Source organism: Mobula hypostoma, chromosome 18 (assembly GCF_963921235.1).
Source record: "Mobula hypostoma chromosome 18, sMobHyp1.1, whole genome shotgun sequence".
NCBI classification, from domain to species: Eukaryota; Metazoa; Chordata; class Chondrichthyes; order Myliobatiformes; family Myliobatidae; genus Mobula; species Mobula hypostoma.
In genome coordinates this window covers 65332303-65348965 of record NC_086114.1, presented here as the reverse complement: position 1 = coordinate 65348965, position 16663 = coordinate 65332303, and the positions used below count along the sequence as shown (strand labels likewise).

Below are 16663 nucleotides of genomic sequence, written 5' to 3'. Positions count from 1 at the left end.
TCGATGTTGGTTTGGAAGACATAGTTGTATTGGTATTGATTTTTTTTTAAATGTCCATGTAAATCAACAAGTACCTATTGATGCCAAACTTACCTATTAGTGCTTGGTTCAAAGCTTTGCACATCTCAGTGATTTAAATGTTCATGTAGATAGTTTTCAAATATTGTGTGTTCACCATCAGGTCACTAGTGTTCCTGATTCCAAACACTATCTGAGTCGGAAAAAAACTCTTCCTTACATTCCCTTGACATGTTCTACACATCTTACGCTAAACCTATGCCTGCTAGTTTAAAATAATCTCTGCTGTGAGGAAGTTTCTTATTATCTACCCAATCTATGCCCCTCTCAGTTTTGCATGTACAAATGAGGTACCCTTCAGCCTCTTTACTCCAAGAAATAGATCCCAGTCTATTCAGTCCTTCCTCTGAAATGTTCCCAGGCAACAATATCCCCTGCACTCACACAACGCTCCAATGCTTTATAAAGTTGTACCATAACCCTCCAGCTCTGGTATTCTATGTTCAGCTTAATGAAGCCAAGTATCCTTGAAGCTTTATATGAACATTACTGTTCTGAGTAGTCCCTGCGACACTATAATGAGGTCAAATTTGAATATTTTAAATACAAAATGTCATTGACACAAGTCATCACACAACTAGGGTCAGATAAACATAAGTAGTTAATTCTTTGTGGCATGAATGGGTAAAATTGCTTGGTTAATTTTCTTTGTTTCTCAGGGAACCATTGTTTTGCTTCTCTGGGAAGTAATGTTACATAGGTCGGGCAGAACTGTGAATAAGGCTGCATATAGATCAGGTTGTCACAATAGTCTTTTAACTTCACTTTTGCACATTTGTGTATACTGTTCATTTTGATGAAAAAGCAGGTCTTTGAACATAATCTACCAAAATAATAAGATGCTCTGATATGGACCAGTGGATGCAAGTACAAACAAAATGTCAGAATACACTTTAGTTAATCATTGCCTGCATGTAAAATTTGTTTACAAAGCATTTTGAAACTACAAAACCTAATTACTGTCTGTAGGTTCTGCCTGCACCCTTTACCTCACTGTGAGGAAGACAATGCTCATTGCACTGCTTTCTACATTAATGCATTTTTGCCAGATTCACGAAGTTTTCTATAATCTACACTCAGTGGCTACTTTATTAGGTTACATGTACACCTGCTCGTAAATGCAAATATCTAATTAGCCAATCATTGACAGCAGCACATTCATAAAAGCATGCAATGCCAAGAGGTTCAATTGTTATTCAGAGCAAATATCCAACAGGGGAAAGAATGTGATCTAAGTGACTTTGACCATGGAATGATTATTGATGCCAGTTAGGATAGTTTGAGTATCTCAGAAACTGTTGATCTCCTGGGATTCTCATGGTCTCTAGAGTTTACAGAGAATGGTGTGATAAACAAAAAACATCCAGTGAGCAGTTCTGCGGTTGAAAACGCCTTGTTAATGAGAGAGATCAGAGGAGAATGGCCAGACTGGTTTGAGCTGAAAGGAAGGAGACAGTAACTCAAATAACCACACTTTACAACAGTGGGGTGCAGAACAGCATCTCTGAATGCACATGTCGAACCTTCAAGTGGATGGGTTGCAGCAGAAGACCACAAACATACACTCAGTGGCTACTTTATTATGTACAGGTGGTACCAAATAAAGTCGCTACACTGAGTGTATATGCTTCAACAAAGCAAAATTAACTGTCACCTGTGACTTAACCTCTAATAGGTGTGATTAATAAAATCCTTCTTAGTTGACATGTAAAGTAGTCAAAGCAAACATTTGTGTACTTTGTTCACTTGTTTCTTCAGCCATTTAGTCCCCTACTATTTCTGTAAAAAAAAACTCAGCAAACTCCATCCCATGTCATAATTGCTGGAACAGAATAAGCAAGTGACTTGAGCTTTGAACAGTGACCGATGAGCAAAAGCAAATTAAAGGAAGGCAGGGACAAGCGCGGCGGCCATCATCTGAATGGACAGAGTCAGAGTGGTGATCTGGAGGCATTAGCTCTTCCAGGTTTTAGCAAGGAGAGGCTTGAGTGAGAGAAGGCAAAAACGAAAAGCTCTAAGTAAAGTTGCTTTTTTTTTCCTTCCCTTCTTTATATTTGCTCAGGTTGGATAGTAGAGATGCCAGGCAGGATAGTTGAATGCTCTTGTGAGATGTGGGAAGCAGGAAGACCTCTAATGGCTACAACTGCGAGAAGCGCATCCAGCTGTAGCTTCTAACAATCAGAGTTAAGGAGTTGGAATGGATGAATTTCAGATCATTTGATAGGCTGAAGGGGTAATAGATAGGACAAATAGAGACACCCAATGTGTAGGACACAGGAAACTAGGTGACAGTCAGGAAGGGGAAAGGGGTTAAGAAGCAAGTGCAGAGTACCCCTGGAGTACTTTGGATACTGTTGGGAGGTTGACCTAACAGAGTAAAGTCACAATGGTCGGGTCTCTGACACTAAAGTCTGGCTCTGTGACTCAGAAGAGAAGTCGGGTGGGGAAGAAGAGGCATATTGTGGGGATTTGTTAGTTAGGGGAATGGACAGGATGTTCTGTGGGTGAGAACAGGATTCCTAGATGGTATGTTGCCTCCCGGGGGCCAGGGTCTGGGATATCTCGGATCAAGTCCTCAGCATTCTGAAGTGGGAGGGTAAACAGATGGAGATCGTGGCCCATGTTGGCACCAATGACACGGGTAGGATGAGTGATGAAATTCTGTATAGTGAGATAGGTGCCAAGTTAAAGGACAAGACCTCCAGTGTTGTGATCTTAAGAGTGCTAGCCATGCCACGTGCTAGTGAGGCCAGAACTAGGCACAGAATACAGTTTTAACACATAGCTAAGGAGTTGGTGTAGGAGGAAGGGCGTAAGATTTTTGGATCATTGGGCTCTCTTCCAGGGAAGGTGGGGCCTGCAAAGGAGGGACTATTTGCATCTGAAATGGAGCGTGACTAATATTCTAGCAAGAAGGTTTGTTCATGCTGCACAGTGGACTTTATACTAGAGTTGCAGGAGGATGGGAACCAGGGAATCAGAATCCAAATCCAGTATTCTGATTCAGAGTGCCAGAGGAGCTACTGGAGAGGTTCCAGAGGCAGATAATAGTAAGACCTCAGACAAAGTCAGGAATCAAAAGGTTGAGCATGGTGTGACTTGTGTCCTGAGCTGTGTATATTTCAATGCAAGTAATGTAGGAGAGGCAGATGAGTTCAGGGCATGGATCAACACATGGAATTATGATGTTGTAGCCATTAGAGAGACTTGGTTGCAGAAGGGACAAAACTGGCAGCTTAATATTCTGGGGTTCCATTGGTTCAGACGTGACGAGAGCGGGAGGGATTAAAAGATGAGGGGACAAGTTACTAGCCAGGGAAAATGTCACGGCAGTGCTCTGTCAGGACAGACTGGAGAACTCGACTAGTGAGGCTTTATGGGTGGAACTGGGAAATAAGAAAGATATTACCAGGTTAGTGAGGCTATATTACAGGCCTCCCAACAATCATAGGGATTTACAGGAACAAATTTGTACAGAGATCGCAGACGGTTGCAAGAAACATAAGGTTGTTATAGCAGGTGATTTTAACTTTTCACAAATTGACTGGGAATCCCATGCTGTAAAAGGACTAGATGGGATAGTGTTTGTCAAATGTGTTCAGAAAAGTTTTCCTTCATCAGCATGTAGAAGTCCTAATGAGAAAGTGTGCAATACTAGATCTGCTATTAGGGAATGAGACAGGGCAGAAGTTGGTGTAAGGGAACACTTTGCATTTAGTAACCACAATGCCATTAGTTTCAAAGTAAATATGCAAAAAGATAGGTCAGGTCCACAGGTTGAGCTTCTAATTTGGAGAACAGTCAATTTTGACAGCATCAGAAATGATCTGGCAAGTGCGGATTGGGGCAGCCTGTTTTCTGACAAAGGTGTCCTTGGAAAGTGGGATGGCTTCAAAAATGAAATTTTGAGAGTACAAAGTTTAAATGTGCCTGTCAGAATAAAAAGTAAAGATAACAAGTGTAGGGAGCCTTGGCTTTCAAGAGATATTGAGACCCCGGTTAAGGGAAATAAGGAGTTGCATAGCAGGTATAGGTGTGTAGCAACAAATGAGGTACTTCTGGAGTAAAAGAAATGCAAGAAAACACTTAAGAAAGAAATCAGAAGAGCTGAAAGGTGGCATTGTTGCTCTAGCAGACAAGGTGAAGGAGAATTGCAAGGGATTCTACAGATATGTTAACAGCAAAAGCACTGTAAGGAACAAAATCGGTCCTCTGGAAGACCAGAATGGTAATCCACGTGCGGAGCCAAAACGGATGGGGAAGATCTTAAATGAATTCTTTGTATCTGTATTTACTCAGGCGTAGGATACCAAGTCTATAGAAGTGAGGCAAAACAGCATCAACTTCATGGATCCTGTACGGATTATAGAGGAGGAGGTGTTATCTACCCTGAGGCAAATCAAGGTGGATAAATGCCCAGGCCCTGATAAGGTGCTCCCACGGACCCTACGGGAAGAAAGTGCAGAAATTGCCAGGGCCCTAGCAGAGGGATTTAAATATCCTTCGAGTCAGCAGAGGTACCGGAGGATTGGAGGATTAGAGGATAGCCAATGTTGTTCCGCTGTTTATAAACGGCTCTAAACAGAAACCAGGAAATTATAGGCCAGTGAGTCTGATATCAGTTGTGGAAAAGTTTTTGAAAGGTATTCTAACAGTTTGGTTATATAAGTATTTGGATACACATGGACTGATTAAGGATAGTCAGCATGGCTTTGTGCGTGGTAGGTCATATCTAACCAATCTTATAGCATTTTACGAGGAAGTTACCAGGTAAGTAGGTAAAGGTAAGGTAGTGGATGTTGTCTACATGGACTTTAGTAAGGCATCTAACAAGGTCCCACATGGGAGGCAGGTCAAGAAGGTTCAGTCGCTTATCATTCAGGATGAGGTAGTAAATTGGATTAGACATTTGCATTGTGAGAGAAGACAGACAGTGGTAGTAAAGAGTCATGAGAGTGTGGGATGAGCTCCCCACAAATGGTGCCTGCGAGCTCAATTTCAGTGTTTAAGAGAAGATTGGGTAGGTATATGCATAGTAGAGATATGGAGAGCTATGCTCTCAGTGCAGGTCAATGGGCGTAGACAGTTTAAATGGTTTCGGCATGCACTAGATGGGTCGAAGGGCCTGTTTCTTGCTGTACTTCTCTATGACCCTTTCCACAGTTGGAGCGTTCCATCATCACTCTCTAGCCAATGTTTGTCTTATGACCAAGCATTCACTGGTTATTCTACTGGTGTTGTATATTAATATACGACCACACAAGGACTTTACCCAAACCTCTACAGCTTATTTGTATTCCTGAATCATCAAGAAAAGAAACTTACTTGCTCAGTGTATTCTTGTCTTTTGGCAAAAAGAATAGGGCATTGGTCCTGTCCTTGGCAATATTACTGGGTGACTCTTCTTTAGTGCCTGCGCTCCCTTTTTGAGGTGCAGCCTTTCGGAGACGCTCTGCATTAGGAAAGGTTTCACGGGACTCCAAGCTCAGCTTCGGGGTCCAGCCAGCTGGCTTATTAATTTCTTGTTGGCCAGATGGCTGCAGTTCTTTTGTTTCAAAAAACATGCTCACTGGTCTGTTTCTTCCTGTGGGTAGACCTGAGATAGTGTCTACATCAAAAGATTCTGCAGTGTTCACTAACTTAGCCTCAGTACTTGTTGTTGAAGGATTTTCTGAACTTGGATCCCATTTTCTGTCCGAGTGCATGACAAGATAAGACTGGGGCCTGTCTACTTGCTTGCTTGGAGATTTGGAATAAACCTGAGGGGAATCATTCTGTCTGCCCTGCTCTATCTTCTGCAGAGCTTCCCCTCTATGTTTCTCAAACATGTCCTTCTCCTGCTTCTCAAAAACCTTGCGCTGTTTCTCAAGGATTTCTGTCTGCTGCCTTATCTGTTCCATCATCTCCTTCTCATCCTGCTGCTGTTTTTGCTTTTGTCTCTCTGCTTGCTGTACATTCAACCATTCAAGCTTTTCTAAAACTTTAGTATGTGAGAAGGAATCCATGCTTGCGTCATCCGTTACAGCAAGTTCAGCACAGTTTGGCAAAGCTTTGTCAGCTCCTTCTCCGTTTGGTTTGGGTTCAGTGGTAATGTCTTCTATCTTACAGTCATCAATGCCTACAGCAGTGTTGTCATTTGGCACCAGGTGACTGGGTACACTGTCGTGATCGGGCAACAAACATGAATCCAGCTTGGGACTAGAATACAGACTCTCTACTGGTCTCAGACTGGGAGGTCGATCTTCAGAACTTGATATTTGAAATTCAAATTCTCCACTGGCTATTTCAGGAGACACAGAAACATGACTATGACAATTAGTGTTATTAGGAGGACTGGAAGACAGGTTATTTCCATTGAGTTGCAGACCAGTGGATAAATCATGATCATTGACTTTTGGACTGGTTGAAAAATTATCCTGAGCAGTTTGTAGGCTGGAATCAGACACCAGGTCATCACAAACAGATAAACAGAGGTGTCTCTTCTGGCCATCATCGCCAATGGGTACTTCAAAACTACCTCTTGAGCTCTCACTGTCTGGTGTTCCCTGAGGAGACAAGGAGTTCACACTATCAGAAATCAGCTCATTAGACCAGCGCCCCTCCTCTGAGGGAGACACACCTCCTGATCTCACCTTCAGCAATTCAAGACTGAATATGGCCTGCTCCAATTCTCTCATTCTCCGACTGTGTCGTTTGGCACGCACCACTTTCTGCTTCTCAGGGTCCCCAGACAATGATTTTGGTCTCTCCCTCACCGTAACATCCTGGAGCAAATTTGTAACACTGGCAAAGTTGAATGCTCCACCCTGCATGTCTAGGGATACATCGTTACAGTCAGCAGGTACATCCTGAATGTCAGTCTCCTTTGAAGCAGGGCTCTCATTTAGTTCTAATTTGTCTTGATCAGATACAGCGAGCTTAGAAAACCTTTCCTCCAAGTTTTTATCCAGTCCCATTTTTTGTTCATAATCCAGGTGTTTTCTCTTGTCTTTGAACTTTTGTCTTCTCAGTGCCTGCAATCTGAAATAAAAGGCAAGAATTCAGTTTTGACCATTAAAGGGGTTGAACTCTACCAACTTGATCTGTTTTTTATTAATTAAAAGGTCAAGTAAATGCCCTCAGTGGTTCCAATTTGATTGAAAACTGAATAAACCAATATATAATTCTTTGAAGAAATAACAGGCAGGGTAGACAAAGGAGAGCCAATGGAGTTGCTTATTTGGATTTTCAGAAGGTCTCTATCAAGGTGCCCCACATGAGGCAGCTTAACAAGATAACAGCCCATGGGTAGAAGATTGGCCAACTGGCAGGAGGCAGAATGGAAATAAAGGGGTCTTTTTCTGGTAGGCTGCTGGTGATTAGTGCTCTTCCACAGGGGTCGGTTTTGCAAACCTTTCTTTTTACGTTGTATGTCAATGATCTGGATGACAGAATTGATGGGTTTGTGGCCAAGATTGCAGATGATACAAAGACAGTTGAAGGGGTAGGTAGTGTTGAGTCTGCAGAAGGACTTTAGACAGATTAGGAGAATGGGCAAAGAAGTGGAAGATGAAATAGAATGCAAGGAAATGTATGGTCATCCACTTTGGTAGTAGGAATAAAGACAAAGATTATTTTCTAAAGGGGGAGAAAATACAGAATCAGAGGTGCAAAGGATTCCATAAACGTTACCTTGCAGATTGAGTCAGTAGCAAGGAAGGCAAATATAATATTAGTATTCATTTTGAGAGGGCTGGAATAGAAAAGCAAAGACATAATGCTTCAAGGAATCTGTCAGACCACATTTTGAGTATTGTGAGCAGCTTTGGGCCCAATATCTAAGAAAGAATGTGCAGGCATTGAACAGAAACAGAGGACATTTACAAGAATGAAAGGGTTAACATATGAGGAGCACATGATGGCTCTGGACCTTGCTGGAGCTTAGAAGAATTTGGGGGATCTCACTGAAACCTATGGAATATTGAAACTACTAGATAGAGTGGACTTAGCGAGGTTTTTTTAAAAATTTAATAGTGGGAGAGTCTAGGACCAGAGGGCACAGCCTCAAAATACAGATATCCCTTTAGAAGAGGAGGAATTTCTTTAGCCAGAGTGGTAAATCTGTGGAATTCATTGCCACACACAGTTGTGGAGGCGAAGTCACTGGGTGTATTTAAAGCGGATAATGATAGCTTCTTGTTTTGTAAGGGTGTCAAAGGTTCTGGGAGAAGGCAGGAATATAGGATTGAGAGGGAAAATAAATCAACCGTGATCAAATAGTGGAGCAGACCTAATGGGCCAAATAGCCTAATTCTGCTTGTATGTCTTACGTTCTTATATTTCTAACCTGAATGTAAATTACAAGGGGTAGCAGTGAGAGTATCTATGACCTACATGCTATATACATTTCTGCAAATGGTCAAGAATTAGTTCAAATTTAGGTATACAAGAGACAAAAACAAGTCTTGTACAATTAGTTACCTGCGCCGCACAACAAATCCTCTGTTTGCTGCTTGAATCTTAATGATACTATCCCTGAAAGCTCTGTACGTTTGCATTTCCTTGTACCTTCTCCAATATGTTTGAATGCAGAGTGCTGCAAGCTTGCACCTGCAATAACCTCGCCAGCACCTCTGTATAACAATAGCCGCATCACGCATTTGCAAGTACATCTTTCTCTGGCTGTAGCTTTTCCACATGGCCTGAATACTGGTTGCTGCTGCATCTAAGACACTGGAGTTTGTGCAAATGAGATTCTGCCTCATTTTGTAGCTTTGCCAATAATTCTGCAAAGGAAAGTTGAAAAGAGAAAAAACAGAGAAAATTTGGAATACATCACTTCTGCTTGTGTTGCCATAATAATCAACAAATATTGTTAAAAAGGCATTTTTCCAAAAAGGATGCCTAACCTAATTTTGTAACCGAATAGTAAAAAAACCCAGCGTAATTCGTTGAGGAGAATGTACATGTTGGGAAGGGGGAATTAACAGCTGGTTTCAGCCATCTGTGTTCAATAAACACACGAGATTCTGCAGAATCTGGAAATCCAGAGTAACACACACAAAATACTGGAGGAACTCAACAGGTCAGGCAGCATCTATGGGAGGGAATAAAGAGTCAACAGAAACAGCCTGAAACATAGACTGTTTATTCCTCTCCACAGATGCTGACCTGCTGAGTTCCTCCAGCATTTAAAAAGAAAATTATTTTTGTTGAGATACAGCGCAGAATAGGCCCTTCGAGGTGCACCACCCAGCAATTACCGATTTAATCCGAGCCTAATCACAGGACAATTTAGAAAGACCAATTAACCTACCAACTGGTATATCTTTGAACCATGGGAGGAAACTGAAGCACTTAAAGGAAACACATGCGATCACAAGAGAATGTACAAACTCCTTATAGGCAGCGTCAGGAATTTTGTGTGTGTTACTTCTGCTATCAAGTTCAATCTACAAAAATTCAGAAAGAAAACTATTTTGGGTTGTCTTAGCCCAATTCCTAATGTGTGAGAACCAAAACAGGTCTGCAAAGAATTGACAGTTAAGCAAACAAGATAAAGTTATTTTAAAAGTCAGCAGACTCAGGGGATTCAAACAAAATTGACCAGTTGTATAATCAAGGTTTACAGCACAGGCTGTTTGCACCAAACAGGCAACACTTTGGACAATAAATGGATGCAGCAGAGTGTTACTTATTGTTGCTTGCCATCAGATCTGCTTCTTTTCAAGCTTAGTGTTAAACTAGTGCAGAGGGTTTTATTATAGCAGCTTTCAGTTCAGTTCAGTTCAAACCTGTATCACAACTGCTGCTCGTTTCATCTGGAGAAACTGTCGCCGCTCCAGCACAGTGCGAAACCAACTCTGAAGCAAAATGATCCTCCTTAGGACCTCCTTGTGCAACATGTTTTGCAGCCTTTGACGCTCACTCTCCTTCATAAATATCTATGGAGGGACATGCACAACAATATTACAGAGTTAAGGAAGTAGGAACAAGTAAAGATGCAAATGCATTCCCTCAAACAGCATCACTAATGAAGCAAATCATTCTAGTGTATTACCATAAAGACCATAAGACAGAGGAGCAGAATTAGGCCACTTATCCCATTGAGCCTACTCCATCATTCCATCATGGCTGATTGATTATCCCTCTCAACCCTACTGATTTGCCTCTTCTCATAATTATCTTTAAAGAATCATTTGATTCTGGCATGGTTCCAGAGGAATGTAAAATTGCAAATGGCACTCCACTCTTCAAGAAGGGAGAGAGGCAGAAGAAAGGAAATTATAAGCCAGCTAGTCTGACCTCATTGGTGGGGAAGATGTTGGAGTTGATTGTCAAGGATGCGGTTTCAGGGTACTTGGAGGTACATGATAAAATAGGCCATAGTCAGCATGGCTTCCTTAAGGGAGAATCTTGTCTGACAAACCTATTAGAATTCTCTGAAGAATAACAAGCAGGATAGACAAAGGAGAATCAGCTGATGTTGTGTACTTGGACTTTCAGAAGGCCTTTGACAAGGTGCCACACGAGGCTGCTTAACAAGTTAAGGGTCCATGGTATTTCAGGAAAAATATGAGCATGGATGGAGCATTGGCTGATTGGCAGGAGGCAAAGCGTGGGATTAAAGGGAGCTTTTCTGATGGGCTGCCAGTGACCAGTGGTATTGCACACTGGTCTGTGTTGGGACCACTTCTTTTCATGTTATATGACAATGATTTGGATAAGAGAATTGATAGCTTTGAGGCCAGGTGTGTGGATGATATGGAGACAGGTGGAGGGGCAGGCAGTTTTAAGGAAGAAGAGGCTACAGAGGGACTTAGATTAGGAGAATGGGCAAAAATGTGGCAGATGGAATATAGTGTTGAGAAGTGTAAAATAGACCAGTTGTACAATCACCTGGTAGAAGAATTAAAGACGTAGACTATTTTCTAAATGGTGAGAAATATAAAAAACCTAAGGTACAAAGGGACTTGGGAGTCTTTGTGCAGGATTCCCTAAAGATTAATTTGCAGGTTTGGTCAGTGGTGAGGAAGACATATGCAATGTTAACATTAATTTTGAGATTATGTTGGGGCTTTATAAAGCACCAGTGAGGCCTCAGTTGGAGTACTGTGAGCAGTTTTAGGCCCCTTATCTAAGAAAGGATGTGCTGACATTGGAGAGGGTTCCAAAAAGGTGCACAAACATGATTCCGGAACTGAAAGGCTTGTCATATGAGGAGCATTTGATGGCTCTGGGCCTTTATCACTGGGATTCAGAAGAATGAGGGGTGTCCTCATCAAATGTTGAAAGACCTTGGTAGAATGGATGTGGAGCGAATGCTTCCAATGATAGAAAAGTCCAATACCAGTGGACACAGCCACAGCCTCAACCTCAAAAGGCATCCTTTTAGAATGGAGATGAGGAGGAATTTCTTGAGCCAGAGAGTGGTGAATCTGCAGAATCCACAAATGGCTGTGGAGGCCAAGTCATTGGGTATATTTAAGGCAGAGCGTAATAGTTTCAGCATCTACTCAGATGCCAGCACATCTTTTCTTAAGTAAGGAGCCTAAAACTGCTCACAATACTTCAAGTGCGGTCTGACCACTACCGTATAAAACCGCAGCATTATACCCTTGCTTTTGTATGCTAGCCCTCTCAGAAGGAATACTAACATTGCATTTGCCTTCCTTACCAAGGACTCAACCTGGAAGTTAACCCTTAGGGAATCCTGCATGAGGATTCCCAAGTCCCTTTGTACCTCTGATCTTTGATTTTTTTTTCCCCATTTAGAAAATGGTCTGTCTTTATTCCTTCTGCCAAAGTTCCTGACAGTACACTTCTTGGCATGATATTCCATCTGCCATTTCTTTGCCATTCCTAAACTGTTCAAGTCCTTCTGCAGTCTCCCTGCCTCTTCAACACTACCAGCCTCTCCTCCTAACTTCACATTGTCTGCAAAGTGTTTAATTCCTTCAATGATACATAACGTGAAAAGAAGCAGTCCCAATACAGATTCCTGCTAAACACCACTTCTTAATGGCAGCCAAGCAGAATAAGCCACATTTATTCCAATTCTGTGCCTCCTGCCAATCAGCTAATGCTCTATCCATGCTAGCATCTTCCCTGTAATACCATGGGCTCTTATCTTGTTAACCAGTTTCATGCACGGCACCTTGTCACAGGCTATCTGAAAATCCAAATAAATAAAATTCATTCATTCACCTTTGTCTATCTTGCCTGTTATTTCCTCAAAGAATTCCAACAGATTTTTCAGGCAAGATTTCCCCTTAAGGAAACCATGCCGACTTTGGCTTATTTTGTCATCTGCCTCCAAAAACTCCAAAACCTCATCCTTAATAATAAACTCCAACATTTTTGCAACCATTGAAGGTTGGTGAACTGGCCAATAACTTCCTTTCTTCTGTCTCCTTCCCTTCTTAAAGAATGGGGTGCAATCTGCAATTTTTCAGTCCTCCAGAACCATTCCAGAATCTAGTGATTCTTGAAAGATCATTACTAATGCCTCCATTATCTCTTCAGCTACTTCTTACAGATCCCTGGGGTGTAGCCCATCTGGTCCAGGTGATTTATCTACCTTTAGACTTTTCAGTTTCTCAAGTACCTTCTCTTTAGTAATAGGAACTCCACTCACTTTTGTCCCGACACACTCGCATTTCTGGCATTCTGCTAGTGTCTTCCAGTGAAGACTGACACAAAAAAACTTAAGTTCATCTGCTATTTTGTTGCTTCCTCCCCATTATTAACTCTCCACCATCATTTTCCAGTAGTCCAATATTAACCCTCTTCTCTCATTTACTCATTATATATCTGAAAAAACTTTCTGGTATCCTCTTTTATCTTGCTGGTTAGCTTACCTTAATATTTCATCTTTTCTTTCTATTTTTTTTTGTTGTCTTCTGTTTTTTTAAAAAGCTTCCCAATCTCTACTTCCCACAAATTTTTGATATATTAGATGCCCTCTCCCTTGTTCCCCACGGCAGCCTCATCTCCTTTTAGGGTACTACTTCATTACTGGGATTCCCCTATCCTGTATTTTCCAAATTGCTGGTGTCCCTTTCCAATCAACTTTGGAAGTTGCACAGTGATGGGGGCAGCAATAGTATTTGAACATAAGAGTTGGAAGAATTAAATAAATTAAATTAAATTAAGCATTAAAGAAGCGCTGATGACTGAAGTTTACCTCTTGAACCAGGTCTCCAAGTATTGGCATATGTATGAAGACGGATAATGAAAGGGGAGAGGTTGAAACTTTCATGATGGGCCCATCTAACTTTCTCATGACTCATACCAGCAAGTGCAAATCGATATTGTACGGTGTCCAATTCAATTCAGCACACTTCCAATCCAATTCAGTAGAATTGTCATTTCATATAATAAAACTTACCATTGTCTCACCGACTTGATAACTGTTAACGTTGAGGCTCACACTTCTCACAAACTGCTGAATACTACATTTGGAAGAGGTGGTACCTTGCGGCAAGAGCACACGGAAATGGTCCACAAATTCCTGAAATATTTCAAAGCATATCTCACATCAGCTCTACTTAATGCATCAACTAATTAACATGTTTTAAATAATACACTGCTGCTGGAAGGTATTACCCAGCCACAACTGGGAGTACAAGTCACTCCTCCGCAGTAATGTGTTACACGCATGGTGAAATCACCATTAGGATCCAACCAGGCCCTGCTGAATGAAGCAGTCTCAACAAAGGCATCAATTAGTGGGTAATGAAACCGGAGACAAAGGACAGAAAACATCACTGGTCCCTCCTAATCATTAGCGTGAAATCCTGCTGGAAACATACTTATGAATGTTAATGTCATGGATTTATATTCTGAAGACCAGGAAGGTGCTGAATGGAAAAATAACAGCACCTATGAACTGTAGACTGCGGTTAAAGTAAAATCTGAAAATCTTCATCCTAAAGAGACAAAGTGGTTGAATGGCCCAATTAGATAGGGCATGGATTTGAAGGTAGTCTTCTCTGTGAAGACCACCAGCTACTTAAACTTGAAAATCTTAATGCTAATAAAATCTCAACTCAGTTCTACAACTTCCTATCTTAGCAGATATAAGCTGTCACTTGTTCATCATTTTTAAAAATCTGAATTAACCACTTCAAATGACATGCAAACTGGCCAAATTCTATCGGGCCTGAGCATTTGGCTCAGTGATATGCAGATACTTCAGTCACTGAAATTCAGTTCAAATTGTAATCAACTGATCTGTAACATGTTGTACTTTTTAAATTGCTACAATTCATGAACCTGATTCAAAGTAGAATTGAGTAGTGCATTAACACACCAATACACAGAGGTACTTACCTGGAAGGTATACTTAATACCATAGCCAGATTGTCGTATCCTGACTGTTTCCAGCATGCCTGTATACCGCAGTTGCCTCAGGACTAGATGATCATTGAAACGCAATGGAAGCTACAAAGTTGACAAAAGTAGATGTTACAGAGAGCAGCTGGCAGCAGTGTTCTCACCTTACCAAAGAAACACACCATAGCGCCCTGATCCCATTTTTATTTAAGTTCTGATTATACTTCTTGCATTTAGAAACTTTCACCCATACTAACTGATAGGATTACTATCAAAGATATGCAAGCTCTATCACATTGTCTCTTTGACAACTCACATTTGAGTCCCATTAGTTCTCATTCCATTTCTTTTCCACTCCCAAGTCCAACAATGTCCTATCACTAGCCAAGCACAGTCCTGACAAAGGGTTCCGGCCCGAAACGTCGACTGATCGTTTCCACGGATGCTGCCCGACCTGCTGAGTTCCTCCAGCGTGTTCTGAGTGTCACTTGGAATTCCATGCTTCAATTATTCCGATTGTTTTTCTTTTGTGCAAACAAAATCATAAGTGGTTTCCTTTGAGATCTTGATGATGCTGCATAATCTCTCCTAAATTCAAGAGATTCTGCAGTTGCTGGAAATCCAGAGCCACACACACAAAATGCTGGATGAAATCAGCAGGCCAGGCAACATCTATGGAGATGAGCAAGCAATCAACATTTTAAGGCAAGATCCTTCATCAGGATAATCTCTCCTATCTAGTCACATCATTTTTGCCCAAACTCTTTCCACCATTCTAATTTACAGTGGGTTTCAATTGCTTATTTATCCTTTAATGCAATATTTTCCCTTGCTGATCAATCACATTACCTCAAAGATCTAGACCATAATATATAGGAGCAGAATTGAGGCTACTTGGCCCATCTAGTCTGCTCTGCCATTTCATTATGGCTGATCCATCTCCCTCTCAGCCCCAATCTCCTGCCTTCTCCCCATAACCCTTCATGCCCTGACTAATCAACCACCTATCAATCTCTGCCTTAAATATATCCAATGACTTAGCCTCCACAGCCACCTGTGGCAATAAATCCCATAGATTCACCACTCCTTGGTTAAAGAACTGCGACCTCAGCTCTGTTCTAAATAGACATCCTGCTATTGTGAAGCCATGCCTTCTAGTCCTAGACTTCCCTACCATAGGAAACATCCTCTCCACATTCACTCTATTGAAGCCTTTCAACATTTGATAGCTTTCAATGAGACCCCACCTCATTCTTCTGATTTTCAGTGTATATAGGCCCAGAGCCATCAATCAGACCTCATATGGTAACTCTTTCATACCTAGAATCATTATTATAAACCTCTTCTGAACCCTCTCCGGTGTCAGCACATCCTTTCTTAGATAAGGGACCCAAATGGCTCATGATACTTCAAGTGAGACCTCACCAGTGCCTCAAAGCCTCAACCTTACATTCTTGCTTTTATATTCTAGCCTAAACATCGCATTTCCCTTCCTCACCACCAACTCAACCTTCAAATTAACCTTTAGGGAATCCTGCACGAGGACTCCCAAGTCTCATTCTACCTCAGATTTTTGAATATTCTTGCCATTTAGAAAATAGACTTCGCTTTTATTTCTTCGACCAAAGTGCATGACATACATTTCCGGACACTGTATTCCATCTGCCACACCTTTGACCATTCTCCTGATCTGTCAAAGTCCTTCTGTAGCCTCCCTGCTTCCTCATCACTACCTGCTCCTCCACCTATCTTCGTATCGTCTGGAAACTAGGTCACAAAGCCATCAATTTTTGTCATCAAAATTAGTGACATATAATGTTAAAAAAAAATTGGTCACAACACAGACGCTTTAGAAAACAATTAGTCACTGACAGCCAACCAGAAAAGGCTCCCTTTATTTCCATTCCTTGCCTCCTGCCAATCAGCTAATGCTCTAACCATGCTCATATCTTTCCTGTAATACCATGGGTTTCTTAACTAGTTAAGCAGCCTCATGTGCAGCACCTTGTCAAAGGATTTTTGAAAATCCATGTACACAGCAATCACTGATTCTCCTTTGTCTATCCTGCTTGTTATTTCTTCAAAGAATTCCAGCAGATTTGTCAGAAGATTTTTCCTTGAGGAAACCATGCAGACCTTGGCCGATTTTATCATGTGCCTCCAACTACCCCGAAACCACATCCTTAACAATGGACTCCAACATCTTCCCAGCTGAAGTCAGAGTAACTGGTCTATAATTTCCTGTCTTCTGCCTCTCTCCCTTCTTGAA

General features: G+C 41.5%; 1 protein-coding gene across 6 annotated transcripts in view; it reads right to left on the bottom strand.

The window, feature by feature from the left end:
* Positions 1 to 16663, bottom strand: part of myo9aa (myosin IXAa) — a 366573-nt gene that overhangs the window by 74897 nt on the left and 275013 nt on the right. For 5 of the 6 annotated variants that reach the window (XM_063071043.1, XM_063071045.1, XM_063071047.1 and 2 more), the window contains exons 21-25: positions 14392 to 14502; positions 13448 to 13570; positions 9852 to 10001; positions 8539 to 8843; positions 5404 to 7098 (exon numbers count right to left, since the gene is read on the bottom strand). In XM_063071043.1, coding sequence (XP_062927113.1) covers positions 5404 to 7098; positions 8539 to 8843; positions 9852 to 10001; positions 13448 to 13570; positions 14392 to 14502 — 2384 coding nt within the window. The remainder of the gene's footprint in view (positions 1 to 5403; positions 7099 to 8538; positions 8844 to 9851; positions 10002 to 13447; positions 13571 to 14391; positions 14503 to 16663) is intronic. The other variant, XM_063071046.1, reaches the window with a different exon arrangement.